Here is a 26,706-nt window from a genome sequence, read left to right on the forward strand (position 1 = left end):
AGAAAAATTCATCTAGTCTTGTTCATGCCCAGTGGATAATACAAGAATTAAGTAAAAAATTTTGCATATTTTCAAAAATCAGATATCGTATATACTCGCCTATAAGTCGGTCCGCCTATAAGTCGGTTGAATTTAATAAGCTTATATATCAGAGGGACTGGCCTCATATAATTCCAATTATTTTATACCTCGCCTATAAGTTGGACACAGAGTTTTGGAACAGAGATTAACTGCCAAAATCCGATTTATAGGTGAGTATATACGGTATCTCAATTTATTGCTTAATTATCAATAATAACCTAGTAAATCAATGATACAATGAATTTCTTGTCAAACACCAATTCTGCTATCTATTCAATTCACATCCCTTCTAGATTAAGCAGTTTTTTTTTTTACATTATTGACCTATACATGGCTGTAAGTCTTTCATACATATTGAAAATAAAGAAGGCCCTGGAAAACTTCTTTAGGGAACTCCACCTGATATCAAGTACTCAAGAATCTGTGTAACAATTAATGTATTAAAATTAACATTTTTTTTTCGGTTAAACAAATATGATTTAAACTTTTCAATTGATTTGAAACAGATACCAAAAAGTTTTTTGTACGATATATGATGGTCAATTGTATAAAATGCTTTTTGAAGATCAATTATAACCATTCCTGTAAAAAACGAAAAGTTTTGCTATTTTACCTTTTTGTATTTTGTTAAATTTATAAGAGGAGAATTCGTTAAAAATAAGCTCCTATTGACCAGATGACACTTTTTTGTTTACTACGTGTTTGATAAATAACACTCGTATTCGGAATGTTTTGACATACTACATTCATAAAATTTTCAAGATTCACTATTTTTTTCAATTCAAAAAGTCATCGTGTGCTATAAATTACAACTCTTTCGAAATCATTAAACACGCATTCTCAATTTATAGTCTCAATTCGCTTTAAATAATGTACCGCGTTTTAAGTAATATAATATTTCAAATAAATTTTATTTTCTGCCAGTCTTACGAACCTTTGTTGGTTGTTGATTAAAATACAACAATTGTTTGTTGTAGCGTGAATGATTATCACAGGAGAAAATCACATTTTATAGCAGAAATCGATATTTACGTTACTGTCGCCGATCATCGTGTAGTTTTTATTTTAAACCAAAAAGAATTTTTAAATCATTAACATATCTTTTTCTTAGTAAGATTGTCCTACATTTGAGTTATACTTTCTGAATATCACACCCTTCACACATATGCGTGTCACAGATTTTTAAAAATGTTAATATATTTATCAAATTTTGATGTCACCGCAAAATTATTTCTTTTCTATTTGGAAATTCAAAAGGACTGGAAGGAATGTTGAACTAACTCAATAGGACTAAGTTGTAACTTTTTAACATCATGAGCACCCTTTCTATTGCATGGAAAGGTAAAAAAGACACTGTTTATCTGTGTTTATGAACAATAGCCCCCCTTTTCTTATAAGTCCAATGGTTAAAAAATTCAACGATATTTACTTGTTAGTATTTATTCACAAATTAAGTAAGAGAACTACACAATCCCCTATGGGCCAAATTGCCTTACACTCAAGCACTAGAATATGCCTTTAATTAACAGTGGAATAATTGAACAATGGCATTAAAATTAACGATAAATCTCAGAAAGATATTTACGTTACCGATATTTACTTTACCATGTTTTAAAGTAAATAAGTATTAATTTCTAAAGCAAATTTGCGAGTGAATCTTTATGATGTAAATACTAAGAACATGAAGAAATATACAATGTTTCTTAAAATGTCATTTTTTCTGTAACAAGAGTGCAGAAATGCAAACGGAAGTGCACATGCAAAAGTGAACATTTTAACTCAATATCTTGCGCATCCGTGTGATTTGAAAATTGAATTGACATATTATTCACAAGTAGAATCATGGTTTAATGACTGAATCTTTCCATTTTGAGCAATTGGTTAATATTGCATAGTTTCAAGTGTAATGCACGTTATCATTCGGAACGTAAATCTAAAACAAAACTTTCTTCGAGTCTGTATTTTGCTGTTTGTTTGAACTGATAGTGATCGTCAACTGTAAAAAATGGTTATATACACTTGAATTGTATACCAAGCTAAATATTTTTAAGAAAAAAATACCATTTTTGTAGGAAATATAATTCCAGAAAATGGGCGCTGCGTTGCATGCAGTGGGGGGGGGGGGGGGTGTTCTACATCGGGTAAAAAAAGGAAGACGGCTGTGGATGTTGTGTGTCAAGATACTGGATGAAATTGAATCCATTTCCATTTTTGTTGCTTTGCAAGAAATACATTTACTAAGATGTATAAAATTTGCACCTAATTTTTCCCATTTGCATTGTTGCATAGACATATGACGCAGGAGGTATGCGTCTATGCTTTAATGGTATTGAAAATTCAATTTACGTTATATGAACGTAGAATGTATATTGCTCTATAGAGCACATGTGATGTGCAACTGTAATTATTGACAAACTTTTTAAGGGTGGTGGGCGATCTTTGTTTTATTTTTGAGATTTGACGATAAAGTTTTCACAAACAATTAAGCATTTCTGGTATGTAGCAACAAGGGGGGGGGGCAGTCCAACCTTGCCCCCTTTTTTCTTCAGCCTTACTTCAACTTCAGTAAATGTTCAGTGAAAGGCTGGTTGCCCCCACCCCCACTAATAGTGATGTAGGGAAAATATATTGTAATAATTGGTACTGAATGTAGTTGGCATTGAAAAAAGTTCGCCTCCCCCCTCTAGGATTTTCGACTTTGAGCAAGTTTTCTCACCCCGCCCCCTTTTTTTTGCCTTGTCAACTTTCCAGGTAAGTAAAAAAAAATTCTCTGGCTACCCCCCCCCCCCACACATATTCACTTTCAAAAACGATGCTATGTAAATGACTGTATTTAAAAAAAAAATCAACAGATTAAATGGTGGAGGGGGGTGTTATAAATTACATGAGTCCTCTATAGATAAGTCATTTACAACTTGAATTTTCAATTCAACCCTTTGTAAGAACACAGATTAGAAAATTCATAAAATTCAATAATTTAAAATAATATAATAATTTTTCCCCCGAATATACTTTTATTTTTGTATGATATCTATGTGCGATATTTACGTGATATTTATCAAACACTTCGTAATCAGGTAATGGCGAAATATTCAACCTTTTAATATTCTAAATAATGTGCGTTTCTTTGAGCAGATTAATAAAGAATCAATCAATGTAGCATTTTAGGGAATATCATCATTATTAAGCTTATCATCGAATGTGCTAAAACTTGTTAAAATAAAAAGAAAATAATTTCATTTAAATGAAAATTATGTCCGTTTTATTTTTACTAATAATTGAATCAAAGATTGTACACCCCTTTTACAAATGTGCTTAAACGTTTCATAAATGTTTATAGTTAACAAAATTTGATGTGTATTATATTAATTTGTATTTAAAAAAAAAGTCTTTCGTTTCCAAATATAGCTTTTCAACATCACGTAAATATCTTGGTGTAAAATTAGCCCTCCAAACGCTTTTATTTCGAAGGAGGCCAACAAAACAATGCATGAAGTATGTAAATCAAATTGCGATTTTTAATAACTATACACTTTCATGTTTCAAATGACGTATAAAAGTGTTAATTTCAGTTCACTAATTTTTTTGACTTTTCCCAAGATCGATTTGTGACTATAAATTGAGAATGCGTGTAAAATGAATATATTCAACACAAGTTAAAAGCATATGGAGTACCTACAAAGTACTATATATCTTTAACAAGTCCGGTGATGGATCTGCAGTTTTTTGTTGTTGTTTATTACATACAATTCGCTGTTACTTGGTACTAAAACGAAAACAATTTCATATTAATCATCTGTTTAAATCAAATTAGAAATTTAAAATATGATTTAGTAGTTGGTGAATTTATTTGCATTTAGCACGATAAAGCCCCCATCAAATTTAGCCCCAAAGTTCTATATTTAAATTGAAGTAAGCGAATTTCATCTGAATGTTGTGTAAAAAACAGCTTGATTTTAAATGACACATTAAATATGCAATATTGTTTTCCATCATGTTCGTAACTGCATAGTAAAATGAAGATCAATCAATTTTAATTGTGAAAGAAATTTCGAATTTCCCCTATAAAAACTGTACAATGCCTTTGATTGTTTGGATGCTGTTCCGGCAGCAATGTATACAAAATGTGTGCAAAATACATATTCAAAACAGCAAATTTAGATATTCATAAAGATTTACAAAGGATAATTCAAGTGAACTTACCTTACTTAATTGTCAGCTGAGACGAAGGAGGAACAGGGAGGCTGGAAGATACCCAATACATATTTTTGGGTGTCGGAAAGCATCTACAATATACGGATATTTGCAAGAATTTGTGACAAGCGACTATATTTTCGTGTTTAAATAGAAATTTATACGTTATTGTCTTATATATAAAATAGCATGCCTTTAGAAAGAAATTCTTTTTAATGTGTCGTTTAGCTGCAGGGGGCTTCAACCAAGCGCTTGCACTCGATGACTTGGAATGTTGTTTACATCTAAAAACGTGGCGACGTCAGCTGAGATTTGCAGTGCAGACAATCTTTAAAGTAAATAGGGATGACAATAAGAGTCAAAGCATTGTTTATTCCTTTCACGAGAATTTTAGGACATAAGGCTATTTCGGAAAATAACGGAAAACTGAGACGATCTGCACCAGCTCCGTAGATCATCACTGTAATTTCAGGCCAGGTGTGTACATGTCATTGTGTAGATATTCAATGTGTAGACATACATTTGTCAACATTAAAGAAAAAAAACCCGAGCATTTGCAGTTTCATTTAGATGTAATATCACAATCGGTGAAGAACCGTAATGCAGCGCCTTGTGTGTACCCACCCCTCTCCATCCCCATATTAAGTTGCACACTTTTCAGAATTATTGAAATTTGATTGCACTAAATGAATACTTAGATCCTGTCAATTAACTCATTTTCTTTGAGACAATATGTGTAGTAATAGAGGTCATCAGTAATACAATTTTAGACTAAAATTTGATGTTTTCAATGTTTCAGTCAATGATTCACTAAACATGTAATGATATCTTTTGACATACAAACATGCTACATAATAAAAAAAAACATAAGTACCATTATGTTGAAAACATACATGTAGAACCCCAACTTCAGAATTAGGGTTTTTATTTTGAAATTTTCTGGGATTTCTAAATTAAAGAAAAAAATATTCATTTTTTGTTTAGACTACATGTACATTGAAAATATTTAGGCCTATATTTAAAATGCTCTTGCCATTGTAGCTTAAAGGAGTTTCAGGCTATGTGAATGAATAAATAAAAAATGTATTAATTTTTCCACAAGTATAAATACTTCTGAAACATTTCACATCTTTTAAAGAATAAATTTCCTTTATATATATATATTTTTTTTCATTTTTTGTAAAGTTGGAACTTAGAATTTTTTTTTAAATATTCTAATAATAGCTAACAATAATTGTTGTAAATGTCAGAGGTTTCAATTTCCCATAAAAGTTTTGTAGCACAACTTTTTTTTCATTTTCATTTTAGTCTTCTACCTATATTTAGTAATAACATGGTATATTAGACACCTATTTACTGGCTATGAGGACAATACCAAATTTATCGTCCCCCAAGACAGCAAATAGTTTGCTGTCGAGGGGGGCGATCAACTTGCTATTGTCCGAATAGTCAGTAAATAGGTGTTTTATTATACCGATGCTAACTTAACTTTTGGGAGTTCAGGGTACACACAATTATGATATTCCATATTATATCGGTTCTGACTTTTGTTACGTCATAATATATACGCGTCAAAATCCATGTAAAATCAGAAGTTTTTCAGAGATGAAAAGCGAGGGAAATCGAATGCTGCCGTTGAATAGTTTGAGGACTATTCACCATGGGCAAATAGCACAAAAACTATTTCACGGTAGAGACTGTTTAGAAAAAATAGCATGTTTATTCGTCTTATTTTTATATAGAAAAAATAAACAGAGGTATAATAAATATAAATATAAGTCTTTTTTTTTTAGTTTTCATGTCAATGAAGGACATATCTATAATATTTTTTTCCGATCAATAATATAAAGGATAGGTTATTTTTTTTCCTCTCCACTGAAAAGTTTTGCATGAAAAAAAACTCTGATTTGTTGGAGGGGGATTATTTATTTTAAACATCTTAAAGGAAAACATATTTATTTCTAAGATCTGCCCCCGCCCCGTCAGAATGAAATGGCCGTCCACTTAACAAATACTGGAGTATACCAAAATCCTTTCCAATTAGTTATTAAAACATATCACTATGTTTGAATCCTTTAACAGGTGGGAAGTTTGATGGAAAACCATCTTATGCCGAAAATCCTTTTATTACAAGTGCAAGTACAGTAGTGAGAGAGGGGATAGATATCTAATTAATTATTGATGGATGCTATAGATGAATATTAATGATGATTGTATATTTCAATTTTTATTAACAATCGGTGTTTTACATGAGGAATAGTGTGGCAATCTTCAGACCAATGTTTGTGTAATACTTTACACATCTTTTAATGTACATACTCTTCATGATAACTCTAAGCTATTTTAACACGAGTGTCTGCTTAAAGATAAAACTGTGGTATATTAAATGTATCAGATTCCGTGACTTTTTTTATAGAAATTGTTGTCTTTACTGTACTGCAGAGTCTTAAGATTTATGGCTGGGCTCGCACAATATATATTTATATGCAGAAGTACTTAGAAACTTAGAAACGATTTTCACATTATATAAATTATTATTGTAACTTATCTGAAAAATCTCATTACAGCAACACGTATAAAAATGACATATTCTTTCACGCAATGGATTTTTTTGTATAACTGATTTTATATCAGTAAGACAAAAAATGATGATGAGGTTTGATTATCATACTAGATCTATCGGGGCAGTTTGCAAACTGATTTATGCCCTGGACAACACTTTGCACAGGAGTCCCATAGATAATCAGCTAGTGCTCTTAACCCCAGTAAAACGTAACGTCTTTATTAATCCTAGGTTATTTTGTTTTAATATTGATAACCTAAGTCACTTGATTCAGAGATCACAAATAGCTGTCAGTTTAAAAAAAATTGTTTATACTTGTTTTTAAAATCATTGGATATAATGACGAGTGATAATTCTCACAAACACAACTCTATAGTGCTGATAAACGCACATGAATTATATGCATTTCCTCATGAGAGTTCTACTAGGTTGTTCTAAGAAAATGTACCTTTTTAATATCTAACAATGCATTCAATCATTCTAAAGGTCAATGTACAAACAACAGAAACAAACATTTACAATTATATCGACTTTTATTTCCTGATCCTATTAAAATGTTTTCGTAACTTGTTGCGCCGAACGTTATGTTTTACTTCCCTATTTTTGCTATTTTAAAAGATGACCCCCGGTTGAGGGTTAAAAATTTCCACAGGAATGACAAAGATCACCAATAGCTGCATACCTGTTAAAAAAGCAATGACCGAATAGTAAAAGATACATGTGTATAACCATAATTAATGTGAACAATCAAATGAAATGAGTATTTAAAAGCTATCGTGGGCAAAGTCAAATTTGATTCATAATTTACGCTTTTTTTTAGAATGAAAAGAGGCGGTGGTTTGAAATAAATGAACCATTCAGCCTTGATTTTTTTTTATATAAATCGTTTGCCTTATGGATGTTCTACACACATGTCTTACATTTATATGCTTCCTTAAGACAAATGCCTTGCATACTGTTTGTTAATATATATTGCATTTAGTGCATTTTTGTTCTATGTAAACTTTTTAAGAGCATACATTTAATTCAAAATTATGCACTGTTCTTTTTGATATCATTTTTAGGTCGCGATCAAAGAGACTTTCTGTTTCTTTGCATTGTCCTTACACCTCTCGATGAAAGAAAGTTAGTTTCATGTAATTGTCTAATTCTGATAAAATGATTTTTAAAAAGAAAATTTGCATTGTTCTGTTCCAATTGATAAAAATATTAAATAAATGTAATGTAAAAACATCATTTTTTAAAAAGAAGAATTGAAATGATAAATTCAGAAACAGCTGCTTATAGATGTCATCTGGTGACAAAACGGGTCATCACGATTTTAAAAATTGTGAAAACAGAGTGAAGCAGTCTTGGTTTTTGACCTCTCTTTTCAATTCACATGATAGATTTATATTTATGAATTTACACGTTGTTGCTCGAACAAAATATTTATACTAACGTAAACATGTATGCATGCTTTAAAATAACGATTGTCATCTGGTATAGATTGCTAATTGACATTATCCGATTAAAAAAAGTTTCGTTTTAAATGTTTTGTATGGTTCGAATGAAGAGAGGCAGTAGTTTTAAAAATACATGTGCCATTCAACCTTCTGTTGTTATGGGGTTTTTTTCGTATAAATGTTTAAGAGTTTTGTGTAGCTGATGTTCTGCATGATTTTTTTAAAAATTTAACTATAAACTCTTAGACACGTTTAATTGTAAAATTTCACTGCTTTTTGAGTGTTGTCTGTGATAACAATACGTGTACATGTAGAAGGGGGGATACATTATTCCGAATACGCCTTTCTCGTCTCGTATTTACTTCACTTATAGACTGTCCTTTTTAAATGGAAACCTAATTCTTTCAATGAAAAGACGATTTTTACACCTGTCTTCCTGATTTTCTAACAAAAAAATGCAATTGAAATAAAAGAACCCATAAAAAAAATATTTCTGTTGATCATTTATTTATTTTCCTATTTTGATATTCTCCGAAAAACTGGAAGTTAAATCTAATTCAAAGCATAAAAAAATTAATTTGAAAAAAGAATCATTGCTAAAATAACATTTAAACTTTTTTTTTTTAAAGTGAACATTGGATGTTGCTTAACAAACTCTATTTAGATACCAGCTGAATATACTAGTCGTACAAAGATACGAAAGGGGAAAAAGTCACATTAAATTTCCGCAATCAATATTTATTCTGAGAGAAATCTGCATTATATTTCAATATTGTACTAGAAAGGACGTTTAAAATACTCTAACGGAAAAAAAGTTTATAAAAACACGACTTTTATTTCTCTATTGATACAAATGTAACTTCTCTCGCTTATATATAGATCCAACTTTTTCACTGGCATATGGGACATTTGTTTCCCAATTGAAATAATACACAGGAACATACACAAATATGCTCTACGTACATGTAACAACAATTTATTAAACAAGATAAGCTTTTGACAAACAATTTAATTTACGCTTATCATAAAAAGGTGTTTTTGTAATTTATCGACATGTACGTGCTAGCAAAAGAAAAAAAAGTTATATTAGATTAAATGCTGTCTAACATTATTTTTGTACTAAGTGTAAGACCATTATTTATACAAACTGAATTTTCAACAGATTTCCTGTCGCCCACGTGGCACAGTGGTTAGAGTCGCAAAGTAAAGAGTTGATCCTTACATCACGGGTTCAAATCCCACAGTGGGATGTGGGGACCGGTCCTTTGGATGCGACCATGTTAACGGAGTTCCCATGTCGCTGTAGGTGCTGGCACGACGCAGGGGTAAAAAGGAAGCATTCAGAATTTTCTAACAGGACTAAATCAGTGAAGCATTATGACCTCATTGTAGGCAAGATGACTTCAAATTTAGAACAAATGTTTTCTTGCTCTTAGAGATCTAATATGATACCAGAAAATAAATAGAGGCATTTTCACATAAACAATTATATAGTCTTTTTATTATGTTTTGGTGTATATGTCATTTGGATTAAAATCTACTACTGATGATGTCATAAGTGTACATCAAGTCATTTCTGAATTGATCATGTTGCCTAGAGAGAATTTGGGTAAGGCGGCGTGTACAAAGACACGTACACGTGAAATGGTTTAAAAGCAAATATCGGAAATATCGTGTAAAATTCATATGGAGTGAAGGTGTATTAAACAATAGGGTAATTTACTTTGAATTTTTGTTTTTAAAGACGGACAGCTATTTTATTTACCCCGGTCACCTCTATCGTCCATGACAAAAATAATGCAAAAAATGAACAGTTACTTGAATTTTTTTAAAAATAAGATTTTTAAAGAAAGTTGGAGGTCTACAATACTTTAAAAGTAGTGCTAGAATCCCTTGGAAATTGTTGCTAGAATACCAAGGTAAGCATGATTTCCAGAAAAATCTCGGGTTACTTGCATGAAATTTAATACATCGGGTAAGGCTTCGATCGAATGTGTTTAAATTTTTTTTTTGCTTATCGGGCAGTGGAATTCTTTCAGCACTTTAGGCAAAATAGATGTTTTTCAACCATATTAGACTGTTCACGATAGTCTAGCGGTAGAGCATTCTCTTCGTGATCGGGAGGCCCGGGTTTGATTCTCCTTCACGGCGCTGCGTCAAACATAAGACGTAAAAATAGTTAGTGACTGTTTCTTTGCCAAGCGCTCGGCATCAGAAGTGAAAGTTGCGGGTCTTTCGGATATGACCTTAAAAACGGAGGTCGCGTGTCACAGTAGACGCTGGCACGATAAAGAACCTTCACTGCGCAATGGTTCTGAGTGCCGAGTATAGGTCTAAATTTAAAGCCCTTCACCGGTATACGGTGACGTCTCCATCTGAGTGAAAAATTCTCGAAAGGGACGTTAAAAAATATACAATCAATCAACCATATTAGTAGGATTATTTCCATATTTAAGTGATGGTATAAGTGAAAATAAATTTGACCGTTTAATATTAGAGACAAAGTCAGGTCAAGGTCATTACATTTTCATGTAAATTAATTATAAAAAGTTATTGCTGCCGATCATGTGATCACTACATGTATTTCAAAAGATTGAATATTTTTCTTTTTGTGTAAAAAGATACTACCATAAGGGGCCTATAAAATTATATTACCAAATTGACATAAATAATTTATCTAAAATGGATATTGGCTAATCAGAATTTGCTCTACTTTTCTTAAATTTTTAGGGTAATATTAGTTTTTTTTTTCATAAGCTTCATACATTTAAATTTTTCTCATATATGGTAAAGTTTTGGTTGTTAACTAAGAGAGAAAAAATACTTTTTACTAATTTTTGGCCAAAATCTGCTCTCATATTGGAAGCTTATAAAAGTTAACATAGTTCTAGTTTGTCTGAAAAATCATATTTATTTGATATATTTAGGAATCTTAGTCCCTTCTTATTAATTAAACTTACATTTGAAAAGTTCTTCAAGTCTTTAATTGTGTAAAAATATGACTAAATTCATTGTTCTATGATAATTTTGAGAGGCAGAAAAGATATTTTCATACGCTAGCATTCCGCCCAAATTATAGCCCCTGCTAGTTTTCAAACGCAGTTTACAATTTCTACTTATAGTTGTACACTTGTGATGTGTAAAGAAAAGCATGGTCTTTTAAATCTCTTACTCCTAAATATAGAAGACACAAAAGCAAATATACTTTACGTATGTCATCTAGTCAGAAACTAGAGAAGAATCCTACCGTAAACTCTGGGGTACTGGTGTTCTGTTAGATTTTCTATTAAGGAATATTTCGCTGATAATAGAAGTCACGAGATGACATGATGGTGGTGCACGTCTTTGCATTAGACACTCTTATCTTAATGCGATAGTAAATAATAATTTACTTTTTATCTGCGGTTTTGGTAAATAATTAACCTTGATATTCTTTTAAAAAGCTCAATTTTTCAAGAAACGATATGTATACTTCCTTAGCATACCCGCCAAGAAGATCCCTCTTCACTCGATAGCCAGGTGTACGAGCGTAGAACACAGTTTGCAGCTCTCCATCGGCAAAAGCTGGCGTCTCCATATGAGTAAAAAATTCTCGAGAAGGACGTTTAACAATATATTCATGTTTACAGATTTTCCGTTTTCCAAAGCATGACAATGAGAAAAAAGCGCACATGACTGGTCGACATGGGACGCTAAATCCCATATGGGACTTGATTTCTATGTAATCTATCTATCAACTAAGTACTTTGTTATAAAGTGTAAAGTTCTAGTGTATCTGGCATCAAATACGCATGAATTATCAACTTCAATTTTCAAACAAGGGAAAGGGGTATTCTTAAATGTAATTCGGTGTTATAGGAGTATTTGCAGATAAGAAATTGGTAATACCCTTCAATATTAGAAAGAGTAGCAATATCCACGTTTTGCTGTGGGAACCTACAGTATGTGTCAGATCAAAAAATAAAATAAAAGGTGCACTTTTGCACTATTTAACAAAGGCTCTGAGAAAGCCTCATTAAATTCTGTGAAGCATTATTAAATATTATTTAGTGGTAGAAGAGGAGTTGCAGAAAAGAAATGGGTACCCCAAAGCGTAACAGACAAACGGACATAAAGCTAGACGGACGAGTGTACAGACGGACGGATTGAAAATACCCCATCACTATATACTAGTGCCCTTTCCTCCTGCTTTCCAAGCGGGGGTATAAAAAAGTCACTTTTCAATTAAAATAAGGAAGAATGAATATAGAATAGTGTTTGTAATGGGTAATCGGAACATGAAAATAGTCCGATATCTTCCGGTGTTCTAGATATTTATTTAGATTTTTTTTAATTTGTTAGAGTACAAACCAAACAAGCTCTTGATGCCTTTAATGAGGTTTTATGTGCCCTACAGAGGTTTTTTGCAGCGTGGTGATTCAGATTTGTTGCATTTTAAAAGTATGTCAACAATTTGAAGTACGAGAAATCGAACTGAGGACGAAATATCAAAGTTTCACATTATTCAAACTCTAATTAATAAACCTTCTTGGTGTGTTTATCAATTTATTTTTTACATCTTTAAATTTATCAATTTTCAGTTTTTAAATTTATTATTTTTCCCGAAGGTCAACATTGGAACTGTCATTTTAAGAATGTAATAAAAAGAAAGACGAAAGATCAGCCGAAAACCTTACGAATTTGAATTCCTGATTTACTAGTGTGCAAAGCATGAAACAAAAATATCAACAGATGGAATCTGCATTGTCATTTGAGAAACGGTCGTTTTTTTCATCACAATTTAGAATTTATTTGATGAGAAACAGGGATTCAGAATTTTATTTCCTTTTTTTCTATATAAGTATCATTACAATGTAAAATTAAAAATGTGATTCAATAGAAATACGTCAATTATCATTTATTTTTTCACTTTTCTTATAAAACAGCAATTTGAATAGTTAGTTCTGAAGGAAAAACACGATTTTTGAATTAATTTCAGCTGATCTATTTTAAATCAAAATCGTCTATATATAAAATATTGAATTAAAAAAAATATATTCAAGGGGGAAATTAACCCAGATTCAAATCTTTATAATATATATTGGAAGTGCTTTATGGAACGGTTATTTATAGACTAAAATAATATTAACTTCCTCAAGAGATATTGATATAAAATTTACTCTTCCAATTTACAAAAAAATAAATATAGATATATAATTTGGTAACAGAACCGAAAGAGACGTCATTCTCTAAGCCACCAGAAAACAATATTATTATTGTGAAGGTCTTACTGTAGAAACTACTTAAAGTTGGCAAGTGTCAATGTTATTCGGTATTTCATTAATTTTTTTTTTACATTTTGTATCTACTTGTCCCAAAGTTTTTAGCTAAACGTATAGCAACCTGACTGTAAGAGGAAAAAAAAAGAAATGTGGTGCATTGAACAACTTTCCTTTTTCCTGCTCTGGATTTGTATAGTGAGTACTTTTAATTGATATTCTATGACTCTTACTTTCATCATATGCATATTTATTTTAAAAAAAAATATTTTGACAAATTGCCAGAAACATTTATTTTCTTACTTCATTTTGAATTAAGATAATACATTTGATAACTGTAAAATCAGAAGCATACTTTCCGCTCGTACTAATCCACGGTCTAGTACGAGAGCATGAAAAGCCAACGGGTTCAAAATACATTCAGAGTCTGTAATTCTTAAAATGTACAGATGTTAACCTGAAATTGTAAGTTGTAAATCTGAATTTCATGATCTTCCAATTCTTCTTTCACATTTTTTTAGTTGTAACTATCCATGCGTAATTTCACAAGTGTAAAATGTAAATGCAAGTTTTGCCGATGCTCTTATGTAATTCATAGACTTATGATTTGTCATGTGAATTGTACTTTCGTGATTAAATCATTTTGCAAATTGTTCAAGTTTGTATTGTGCTAACACCTATTAAGACGAACGGGGTGCTATAAAGATGGCAGGTTTATTCATCTCTTAACAATTTAATAATTTCCTCAATGCGTCCACAAATACAGTACACCAGACCTGGGGATCATTGACGCGGCTGTTTATAGGCCAGGTTAAACAATTTTGAAACAATACATGTACTGACAGCAGCATTCATGTCGCTGTAAAGTACACATTAGTTTCTATTTACAGAAAAAAACCTAAATTAAAATTATTTCAAGTTATATTAAGTAATCATGTATGAAGCGTTTTTTTTAATCCCAAATAGATTACTACCTTGGCGTTTATATAGTCATTAATCTAATGTATAATATACCTTCAGGTTTTAGACTAACACACTACTAGGAAGTGGGGTCTTCTTTGCACCACTCATTGGCTTTGTATACATTAATCAAATTATTTTATAGAGCCAAACACATCCCAAAAGGTATGTTCTAAGAATCATTTGTTGGCTTACGTATAGTTTATTCCATGCATTCTCATAAGACAAAAATGAAGTTAAAAAAGGATGCTTCTTTGTCTTGGGCCCAACGATCACACACACAATAGAGCCTGTCTAAAATCTCGTCTTAATGCATTTGGCAACGTTTTTGAAAGGAGCACACATGCAGAAATCATTGACACTTTTATCTGAAAACCCTTGGGGATGGTGCGTAATTTTTTTTTTATTTTTCACAAGATCATTCGATCCATATTTATTAGGGATGTCAACGAGTACCCGGTTAACCGGGTACTCGATCGAACGTCCTAGTATCGAATACTAAAATAGGTACTCGGTTACTCGAATGTATATTTATAAATATTTCTAATCGTATTAATGCATTAACAAATCGGCTTTGAAACGTAAAATTTTCATTGCACATACAGTAATTAGGGTTTCCTGAGCTTCTAATTGACCGTTATCGCCTGTGGCAGTGTTTATTTAGTAATTATCCGTGACAAAACACATGCTACCTACCTGGCTTTTCTCACCTTCGGTTGTCTTCTACCCTTATGTTTAGTTTGCTCTAATTACGAGGGTTGTCCAAAAAGTTCGTGGACAGGGACGTTTTTGTTAAAATAAATGGTTCTCTATTTATCGATTGTATCTCAAAATATTTCTCATGAAAAAATAAGTCAGAATGATTTAATTTTTATTGAAGAAACTTAATATTTTTGTAAAATTCGGAATCTCTAAAGATCGCAGTTTGTGCGCACGGACCAGTCTGACCTTACGCTAATTTCATCATAACGTCAAACATTTTGATTTTGACTTAACACATGTTCGATTCATCGACACACACTACATTTCTTTCTTAAGGTGCAACGCACTTCGAAGTGCTAGCAGTAATCTTAAAGTATATATAATAATTTATTTAATTTTAAAAATTCAAAATAATGCACTAAAATTTACCATCATCATCTAAATAAACAGTTTGTATACTCAAACTGCACAGTCCAGTCCGGACGACGCTGCGCTAGATTTATAACAACGTCATGAATAGAATTCTCCATTTTCAGTAAACTACCTGTGATTTTAAATTCTTGTAGTGTCTTCAAAGTTGTACACACCGTTAAAAAAAATCGTATATACCAATCACAATTCGATACACTAAATATATTTCAATAAATCTGAGTTGTTTTAACATTTTTTTTTATTTCTTACGTCGTTTCAACCGTTATAAACCTTACTTTTTTTATCGGACGCTGCCCCGTGCGGACGACCGACGACGTTTTTTTGTTTTGATACGTACTTGTTAGGGTTTTCTTTTGGTATTTTCGTTGTCTATATAGTAAGCGATGCTTTTGATATCAAATCTGATTATAGACCCTTTATTTGTGTTACATAATTTTTTTTTATTAATTGTTGACTTGTTTTTTATAGAAAATAATCATTTTATTCCGGACACGTTATATCAGAGTTTATATCATTTTAACCTTGGTCCGTGCGCACTATCTGCGACCTTTAAAGACCCCGATTTTTAAAAAAAATGTTACGTTTCGTTAATAAAAATTTAATCATTCTGACTTGTTTTGTCAAGAAATATTTTCATATACAACAGGTTTATATAGAACCATTTATTTTCACAAAAACGTCATTGTCCACGAACGTTTTGGACAACCTTCGTATTTGTTTTCATTGAACATCGTTTAAGGTCTATTATGTTTAAATAAACTAGTGCTAATTGTAACGGGAACCGTTACAGATGTTCCCCAAACGCTCCCAAACTCCTTTTTGGTGCCATATTCCCTGTAAGCTTCATTAAATAAGACAAACTCTGTGCATTTTTGACTTTAACAACGTTTTCTCAGAAGGATACCAATTATATTCAAATTTTAGCATTGCACCCGTGCGCACATGAATGCATGTGTGTTATGATCATATCATCTTTTCTACACTATCTACATATTTTAATATACAATGTAGTAAAGCATTCAGTCCAAAAGTATGAAAAATCACTCTTTCAAGTGTATTTTCATTTCACTCGTTCCAAATGCACGCACGTGCGTGCACATGCATGATGACCATACCTTTTTGTAGGAGTCCCATATATCTATCTATATTCTAAATCCCATCCTGTTTGGTTGAAAAACAAGGGATTTATAGCCATTTCAAGTTTAAGCCAATCAGATTGCAGCACACGTGCATGCGTGTGATTTGATGATTTTTTTTCTATATCATATTGTAGGATATCCTAATGCATGACTATGTTTTCAATTTCAAAGCATTTCATCAAAAAACAAAGGAGATATAGCCATTTAAAGTTTCAGCTAATCAGAGTGCAGCACGCGGGCATGCGCATGCTTACATGGAAATTCTTATATATCATGCTGTAGATCTTCATAATGTAGGTCTATGTTAAACATTTCAAAGGATTATGCCAAGAAACAAAAAAGATATTGAGACTTTAGTTTCAGCCAATCGGAGCGAAGCGCACGTGCATGCGCGTAAGATCTTTCTTTTTTTACCATGTCATTTTGTCTATGCTTCCAATATATACTTATAATATGAGTTTCAACGCATTTCAACAATAATTTAAATAGTAACGTCTGTATCAATTATATTGGACATTTCTCGTGTTGCACGTGCGAGCTCTTGCAAGCACACGTGCATGCACATGCTTTCATGATAAATCTTATATTACAGGCTGTAGATCTCCCTAATGTATGACTATGTTCAAAATTTCAAATGATTTTATCAAAAAACAAAAAAGATATTGAGACTTTAGTTTCAGCCAATCAGAGCGAAGCGCACGTGCATGCGCGTGCGATCTTGCTATTCTGACCATGTCATCTTGTGCATACTACTAATATATCCTTACATTATAAGTTCCAAAACATTTCGTCACAAAATAGAAAAGATACGGTTATATCCATTATATATTGGTCATTTCAAGCTTTGCACGTGCGCGCTCTTGCAAGCACGTGCGCGCAAAATGACATTGATTCCGCAAATCTACATAACATGCCTACTTACCCTAAAAAGGTTTCACCTAAGTCGGATGTCTAGTTTACAAGATCACTCGCGTACAAAATTTTCCCAGGAAGACAAATAATAAGAATAACTAGATGAGATCTCGTTGCGAGCAACGAGTAGGTCTTCCGTTGAATTTCTAGATAAGATGAGATGTGATTTTGACTGAGATAATCGTTAAAAGAGAATGACTTTAAGTTTTCCCTCATTAAATTTAAAATTTCTCATTTTAATCAGCGTATTCTGACCATCTTTTGTTCAATTCTCCCCCTTTTTTAGACGTAAAGCATAAAAAACACAGCATTTTGTCCCTTGCAACCCTGATTACGTAACATATGATCAAAATGTTATCATATATTGATGCAAATCGTTATGATGAATAATTTTGCCCCAGTAATGTATAATAAATATTGATCATTAAAGAGTTATAGATACAAGACTATTGGCCCCTCTGAGCCCCTATTGTGAGGGGTCAGCCCCTTTTTTCTTGATATCAAATGAAAGGTCCTGTGATTTTGAAGATTTTTTGTTCAACACTTATTCAGAGATTTCTACTCCTTGTGGAGATATGCTAAATGGAAATATTTAAGGGCCACACCTACAAGTCCTTAATGGGGCCGTTTTACAAAAATTCAAAGTATGCATATTGTTAAGAACATCATTCTGGCCATCTTTTGTTCAATATTGCTTATCAAAATATTCCCCCTTTTCGAGATATAAAGCGTTAAAGATTGTATATTCTGACCCCTTGTGACCCCTTATTACGCAGATATGCTTAAAAGTTTATAATATATTGTTGCAAATGGTCTAAAATTAAAAAATATCGAAAAAGCAAGCAGAAAAAATGATAAAATTTTTTGGTCACACGGGGGATCGAACCCGGGTCGCCCGCGTGACAAACCAACGCGCTAACCATTTAGCCAATGGGATCGCCGCTTCGCGTTTTCAAATGCAAATATCTCGAGATTGGCTTTTTCGATTTTCAAACAAATTACATATTTGGCTTCTACAAGGGGGTCTCTATTCACATCAAAAACAAAAATATTAAAAAATAAAAGTTGAAAACTTGCGTTTTTTAAATTCACTTCCGGTAGTGACCGGAAGTATTGATGACACACGGAAAGGTGATTCTGCAAAGCTATAAGTCATAAACTATCATCTCAAAAAAGTCTCCTGTTCATATCTTAAGCAGTTTTCGCTACTAAGTTAAGACAAAATTGCATTTTAAAATCAGGAAATTTTAGATAACTCACGAACGGAAGTGACGTCATCAACAACAAAAATTTCCAATAAGGTTCAGATCAGTACCTATCAGATGTGAAAGTTTCATGAGAATCGGCCCAGTAGTTTACGAGAAATCGCGTGCACAGAATCGGTAAGAATAGGGAAAAAGAAACCGAAGAATAACAAGAAGGTCTTCCGTGAAGACCTTAATAATAATAAGAAACAGAGTAAAAACAATATGTTCCCCAACTTCGTTTGGGGAACATAATTAGATAACTTTGTCCTCCAGAAGCCGTAAATTCTTGAAGAAAGAGACGGACGATATTGCACGCGCGATTGTTGATATGGATGCATTTGTTTACTTGTCAATTAATACAAATTGTTGAATGCAAAGATTTTAAAAATCTTATGTCCACCGTTGCACCAAACTACAACATACCGTCTTGTAATTTTATGAAATCTAGGATCGAAAAGTGTACGAAGATCGTAAATCCGCTCTGTAAAATTGCTCTTTTGTTAAATAAAAAAGTTAGAAAAAAGTCTACGAACTTTTTGAATGTCCCTCGTATTTTTGAACCACAAAGTATCGCATAAGAATTCGTACTTTTTTATTCGTAAAGTAAGAGTACGAAATCTTAATACTACATGTATCTTATTATTCCAAAATATGTAATTTTTAATAAAGAATGTTTGTCTTGAGAAATGTAGCAATGTGGATAAACAATAAAACATGTGATATGCATGCTCTTTTGAGTTATCCATTTTAATGGTATTTTGCCAATAATATATTTCTAAGTTTTGTATAAAAGGTTGTTCATACAATTGTCATTTATTACGAATTCTCATTACATTGTTGATGTTTCTTTCTTAAGGACTACACTTTCCCATCACTGTCCTGTGGTGATTTGTCACTGGAAACAATGAAGGTAGTTGCATCCTGTCCATCAAATGAAGATGAGAAAAAACAATTTGCTACAAATAAAAATTGTGAGAGATATTGGAACCTTTATAAACACCAGTGCATTGAGGATCATTTAAAATTTCAATACCACTGTGTTATCAATAACTATAGAAATGAAACAATTGAAGTATGCGCCATCAAAACCAAAATCTATGGTATATACGCATGTATTTGGTATAAATTATTGCAAACTTTTTTGTTTAATTTGATAAGATCCGAAAATATTTTATGAAATTGATACATAATTAGTCTTCACACTACTAATTTCACTGATGACAAGGAATTTGCAAAACCGATTCAGATCTATCAGAGTAAAAATACCCTAGATAGTTCAAGTAAAAGCAGTGAATTCTCTTGCAAATTAAAGAAAGGACATTAGATCTTATTTATAAAAAAAAGCTGTGCTCATCAAAAATTATTCTCAGATTTCAGGAAACTTTAAGTCTTACAAATCACCAAATATCATTCCATTGCTTTTTTGTTCAATGAAAAACATCTTTTTTTTAGGTTACTGCACAGAATTCAACGTCGTTGGTGGAATTATCCAAAATCATTTAGGATACGATTGCACAAAATTTGATCCTCCATGCAAAGATAATTATACTTCAACAGACGCTTATCTGTGTATGTAAATTTTCTGCTAAATTGTGTTCTAAAATTTAAGCAACACTTTATCATATTCTACATATATTTAGAAAATATCATTACTTATTGGATAAAAACAAGGTTACTTCTTCTGCAAATTAAGCAAACCCTTTTGAGAAACAACAGTGAAAAGAAACTTATCTGTCGCCTGCTTTTTAGCTTCATTTAAATATAAATAAATTCAAGAGTGATCAGCTAACTATAGGAAGATTTATACTAATAAAACTTATCATTGAGACAAATGCTGACTGACGTTTTACATACTTATTGCTATTCCATTATTTATACACTGAATTGACGACGGATTTTTCCGTTATTTCCCGATCATGACAAGGAGCACACAGAGGGTGTGCCCGGTCAGTAGGGGATGCTCACTCCTCCATGGCACGTGATCCCACTTCTGATATTTCGGAGGTCCGTGTTTTCTCTGCTCCAATTTTGTATTGTTTTATGGACTTTGGTATTGAATACTGTTCGTTATCTCCATATCCTTCATCTGTCTCTAATTGAATCACCACATTGCACGATCTGTTGTTGAAAAAAGACCTTGAAAAATTTTCATGATATCTATTTTTATGCTTTAATTAATAAATAACGCTTAAAAATCGTTTATGAATATAATACATTAGAGGCAGCTTTATATATTGGAAGCGCTTTCTCATTATTATACCAGCAACTCAATTTCTAGCGACTGCGCTAAATATAAATTCGTCAATAATATACACTAACATTTATTTTTGTAAAGGTGGTCCAAAGTCAAGATCAGTCGAATTTTATTGTTGGTATTTTGGTTGTCTTATGACAAAAATAACACATGCTTTAATACATATGATTGCGCCCATGTGAAAAGGGTCCTTATGGCAATTTTTATGCATTTTGAGTTTTTCACGGATTCTGATAGAGTAAGATTAGAAGTTGTCAAATATGAATTTTTATGGTCCTACGTCTACTCTAAGTAGGTTTTTTCTTCATTTTTATCAAATATACTTTAACAGGTTAATAATGACGTCATGTTTTTCAACAACGTCAAACGTTTTCAGAGTGAACGTTAAATGATTTTCTTCTGTAATTTTACTACGGTGATTAATAGTTGTATAATATTTAATTTTTTTTCATGCACATTATTTTTATCTCATTGTCTCTTTTAATTAATAATTATTTTATAGTTATATATAGTATGGATTCATCAGTGGTGTATAGTATTATTTTTGCTTTACATTTCACTTTTCTATGACACCAAGGGGAGACCTGAACAGCGGGCAGCATCCATTCATTTTTTTTTTGGAAACAATTATTTTCTCAAACAAAATATATACTGGTAATCCATGCAAGAGTCATTTGATAGGTCTGTAGAATTCATTTGAAAATTATTTTAATTTAAACATTGCTCTCGATAGGTCAAGATTACAGCAAAACGATATATCTTTAGTTACCAAATATGTGAAAACTATTTTTTTAAACAACATTACGCTACCTAAATGCTACTGCGAAGTGAAAATTTATTTGATTGTTCTTTCTTCCTAAACTTTATATAAAGACAGAAAAATTGTGAAGTGTGGTACATGTAACATGCAATTACGATACACAAAAAACAGTAAATAAAAAGGAAATTCGGTTGATTCACTGCATCTATAAGGATGTCTGTCTGCATTGAGTCAATAATGACACTGCTTTTTTTAAAATATAAAGGATACACGAAATATTTTTTTAGTCTAAAAATATTTTAATATTAACCAATCAAAAGGTGGAAATTTTACAAACAAATGAATGAGTTAAAATCTGAAATCATTTACACAATAGATAAACCCAGGATTAACCCCCCCCCCCCTTTCCCCATGAAATAGGATTTTCGATTTTGTGCAACATTAACCTTTTATTTTTTTGCTTGTCAACTTTTCAGGGAAGTAAAAAAAAATCTCTGGCTGCCCCCCCCCCCACCCCCCTACACTTTAAAAAACGATGCTACGTGCCTGGTGCCAGAAGCTTGGATATGCTAAGCCTTGTAAAGCCTACATGTTACAGAAATATATAAGGACACCCCCACACCCATCCCCTGCATAGCGGCCAAAATAAAACAAAATGCAAGCATATTGCTGCGGTTTTATGTCATGTATTTTCAGCATTGAATTTTATTTTCTGTTAGCATTAACATGTAGAAATAAAACTCGACCTGAACTTATAAAGATTTTTTTTTCAATCAAAACAAATAAAATAATATCTGTGCATATCCATAATTTGATGGCAGGTTAAACAATATATTATTCCACACTGATCACTGCAATGAGATTATAAGTTCAGTAATGATTGAGTTTTTAGCATGATAATTGATCTGTTAAGAGACATTCAATGCTGATCGAACTTTTATGAAAGACAAAGTTCGTCATGTCTTAAGAAATTAATTTGCAGATAATGCTTCAAACATTTGAATTCCTTATGAAAAAAAAAAAAAAACAACAACACGTAAGTACCAATTAAAGAGTTACATGTATATTAAATTTGGAGATCTTGAAAATAAATATCTATACATGTATATATAGTTTAGAGAACAAAAATGATATTTTCTTTTATTTATTATTTCATTTGTTTTGAAAACTCATCTTTTTCAATAGAATTTCACATTTCTCAATATTAGAAAAATAGATTCAATATAAATATTTTTATCTACCCTCCATCCTCTCTCTCTCTCTCTCATCAGATTTACTTGACCAGCTCTATTTAAGTTGAACATTAAGAACTTTTTTTTTTTTCATTCGGATGTTTTTGCTTGTTTTAATTTCTCTAAATTGATGTGTCTTTGTGCAACAAGAATAGAAGGCAAAACAACAACTTTAAAGTTTAATTTATTTAATCATGATTATAAGGTAGACGCTTTACATGTTTATTATTTTTTTTAAAATGAAATTCGTCAAGAAATTATTTCATGAAAAAAAAAAGCTTTAGATAAGAGATTTGAAAAAAAAAAAAATTAAAGTCTGTTCAATTTAACAGTTTTCCTTTTTTTGTCCTTTTTTTCTACATTAACCTTATTCCACGAGTACAACAATATATTTTTATTTAAAAATTCATAATTATGCTGACGATTAAAAGTGTTTTTATTTGGTCATAAAATATCTCTTTTATAATCCGGGAGCAAATTCATGCGAACATGCAGCTGAAATGTGAAAAAGTACGCAATTAAAATGAATGTCCCTCTCTGGTACCCCTGTTACATCGATTTGTTGACATCAGAGTTATCTCTCCTATTTTTATTTGTAGAAAATACAAATAATCTTGACTATCGTTCTTACACTTTCTTGCTAGATTTGTAAAAAAAAACGTGGAAGATGTATGTTTAGTTTCCACATTTGTATTAACAATTTAACAACAGTTTAAGCAGTATACACCGAAGAACATGATGAATCAATGTTTACATGTGACTGACGCGATCGCGATGTATATTGAGAGTGGTGGAGCGGATCTTACAGAAGTATAGGAAGACAATTTTCCTTTGCAATAATTTTTTACGATATACCCTTGTATCAATACCCATATAAGTCTTTATCTGGAGTGTAATAGTGTTTATTCAAGTAGGTAAGCACATGGCATGTTTACAACAATGGCGGCAATGTGTAGAACGGGGCCGCTTAGGTGATATATGAAATACATTAAATTTTACCGAGGCCGCTCATGTACATAAGAATGAATAGGATCTATATTTAGCAATATTCAATTGACATACTCTAATATTGTTACATCTCCCTTTTTTTAAAGAAACAAAAATCCTATCAGGGACCTAAACACTTAAACAAGAATGAGATCAAAGTATATGCAATTTCAAACACAACAATATTACAAACTGACTAGTCTATGAAAATAATGCTGAAACAGTTCATTACACATAATACACTGCATGCACATAGTTCTCTAAATATTGTTGCGTCTTAACAATGCGTCCAGAACGAGTGGTTCGCGGTTCATCGGGCTTCGGTGGCACATCTCCGCTCTGAACGACTAACGGTTTGTCCGGTATGGATCGATCACTTTCACTGGTTTCGGAACTAGGTCTCGGGCAGTTCCCACTCGGCGCAGTCTGTCTGGAATTATCACCTGACTGTTCGTTCGGAGTTGCGTAGTCAGGAATAACGCTAAGGTCATTTGGTTTCTCACACGTGGCCTTCAGATGAGAGCGGTTTCTCCTATAGGTACCGTCTTGTGTTTGTACATTGTACGATCTTATTCCCTCTTTGCCGATGATTGTTCCTTTCTTCCACTCCTTTTCCCTTAGTTGTGTTGGCTTCATGCGCACTGTGTCACCATGATGTAACTCTCGCAAATCTTTTGCTGTGCGGTTGTAATAGCGAGCTTGTCTGTCCTTTTCCTTCCTCATGTTCTTGATGTTATCTTTTTTACCACATGGTGATAGCAATGTTTCCTTCTGTGACATCAATGTTTTTGTTCTACGGTTCATTAAGCACTGGCTTGGACTTTCTCCGATTCCTTGTGTTGGCGTATTTCTGAAGTCAAGTACTGCAAGCCATGGGTCTTGTCCACTGTGCTTAGCTTTTCTCATAAGCTGCTTTGCGGATCTTACAGCATTTTCCGCTTTTCCATTCGAATTAGGATATGCCGGACTGAATGTTTTATGGTCGAATTCCCACTTGACTTTGAAGTTTTCAAATTGCTGGGAGGTGAATTGGGGACCATTATCACTAATAACTTTGTCCGGAATTCCGTGTCTAGCAAAATGCTGTTTTAACTTGCTGATAACAGTAGCTGAGGTGGTAGACTCCAGCCTGTCAATTTCGAAGAAATTGCTGTAGTAGTCTACTGAGATGAGGTATTGGTCATCACTAACATGTGATTGGAAGAGATCTACTCCTACAACAGACCACGGGCGGTTTGGAATCTCATGCGACATGAGAGTTTCTTTTTGCTGTGATGGCTCATAAGTTCGGCACGTTTCACACTTTGATACAAGATCTTTGATCTCGGAGTTCATGTTCGGCCAGTACACACACTCTCGAGCCCTACGAAGGCATCCTTCAGCTCCAATATGTGATTGATGAAGCTTTCCCATAACCTCAGCACGTAATGCTTTCGGTATAACGCAACGGGTTCCACGGTACACAATACCATCTTGGACGGACAGTTCGTCTCGCACATGAAAGTATGGATGCATTTCCACTGGCGCACTTTCCTAGTTCTTTGGCCATCCTTCTAGAATAGTCTGCTTAAGTAAATCATGCGTTCTGTCACTGGTCTGCTGTATCTTCAACATCCTTGCTTGCGAAATAGGAAAGTATTCTACCATGTTGATATCTTCAAATACTTTGAATACTTCCTAGGTGCAGAGTTCTGTAGTCTGTTTCTTGGGATGCGCTCTGGACAGTGCATCCGCCATATACATTTCTTTGCCAGGCTTGTATGTGATTTCAATGTCATATTTCTGAAGTCGTAAGAACATACGTTGTAGACGCTTTGGAGCTGAAGCCAATGGTTTCTTGTGTATAATTTCCAGGGGTTTGTGGTCGCTCTCCACAAGTACCTTGCGGCCGTAAGTATATTGGTTGAATCGCTCCATTCCGAATACGACAGCCAACAGCTCCTTTTCAATCTGCACATAATGTTGTTCAGTAGGTGTCAATGCTCTGCTGGCATAAGCGACTGGTTGTCCCTTCTGTAAGAGGGATGCGCCTAGTCCTGTGCTCGATGCGTCACACTGTAGTGTGGTTTCTTCTTTCGAGTCAAAGTATCGTAGAACTGGTGTTCGCGAAATTGTCTCTTTGAGTTTACGAAATGCTTCTTCCTGCTCGTGTGTCCATTGCCAAACTACCTCTCGGTGGACAAGGGAACGAATTGGTTCACACATATCACTCAATTTGTCCATGAACTTGGACAGATAGTTCACAAGTCCTAAGAACCTCTGCACACCAGCAACATCCTTTGGGGTTTCAAATTCCAAAATAGCCTGTACTTTGCGAGGGTCAGGCTTGAGTCCACTGGGGGTCAGAACATGTCCAATATATGGCATTTCCTTTAATCGCAGTTTAAACTTGTCTTTGTTCAACTTGATTCCCTGCTCGCGGCAACGGTTCAAAAAGCTGACAAGTTTCTGGTCGTGATCGTGTATGGCTTCTGCATCACTGTCTCCTTCTCCATAGATAAGGATATCATCAGCAACAGCTTTGACTCCAGGTAAGTTTT

The 26,706-nt window shown here is 32.8% G+C and overlaps 2 protein-coding genes across 2 annotated transcripts; one reads left to right on the plus strand and one right to left on the minus strand.

Moving 5' to 3' along the window:
* The first annotated feature begins 13,533 nt into the window (after nucleotides 1-13,533).
* Nucleotides 13,534-20,535, plus strand: LOC134257486 (uncharacterized). Its single transcript, XM_062740097.1, has 3 exons — nucleotides 13,534-13,739; nucleotides 19,790-20,033; nucleotides 20,386-20,535. Exons 1-3 carry the CDS (start codon nucleotides 13,692-13,694, stop codon nucleotides 20,508-20,510), a joined length of 417 nt encoding a protein of 138 aa, XP_062596081.1. The 5' UTR covers nucleotides 13,534-13,691; the 3' UTR covers nucleotides 20,511-20,535.
* A 3,859-nt stretch (nucleotides 20,536-24,394) lies between these two features.
* On the minus strand, nucleotides 24,395-25,681 carry LOC134257487 (uncharacterized protein K02A2.6-like). Its single transcript, XM_062740098.1, has one exon. The coding sequence runs from the start codon at nucleotides 25,679-25,681 to the stop codon at nucleotides 24,395-24,397; it is 1,287 nt and encodes a 428-aa protein (XP_062596082.1).
* Between the last annotated feature and the right edge of the window lie 1,025 nt (nucleotides 25,682-26,706).

Source organism: Saccostrea cucullata, unplaced genomic scaffold (genome assembly GCF_032062105.1).
Source record: "Saccostrea cucullata isolate Sc308-1 unplaced genomic scaffold, CSIRO_AGI_Scuc_v1 ctg2295, whole genome shotgun sequence".
NCBI lineage: Eukaryota > Metazoa > Mollusca > Bivalvia > Ostreida > Ostreidae > Saccostrea > Saccostrea cuccullata.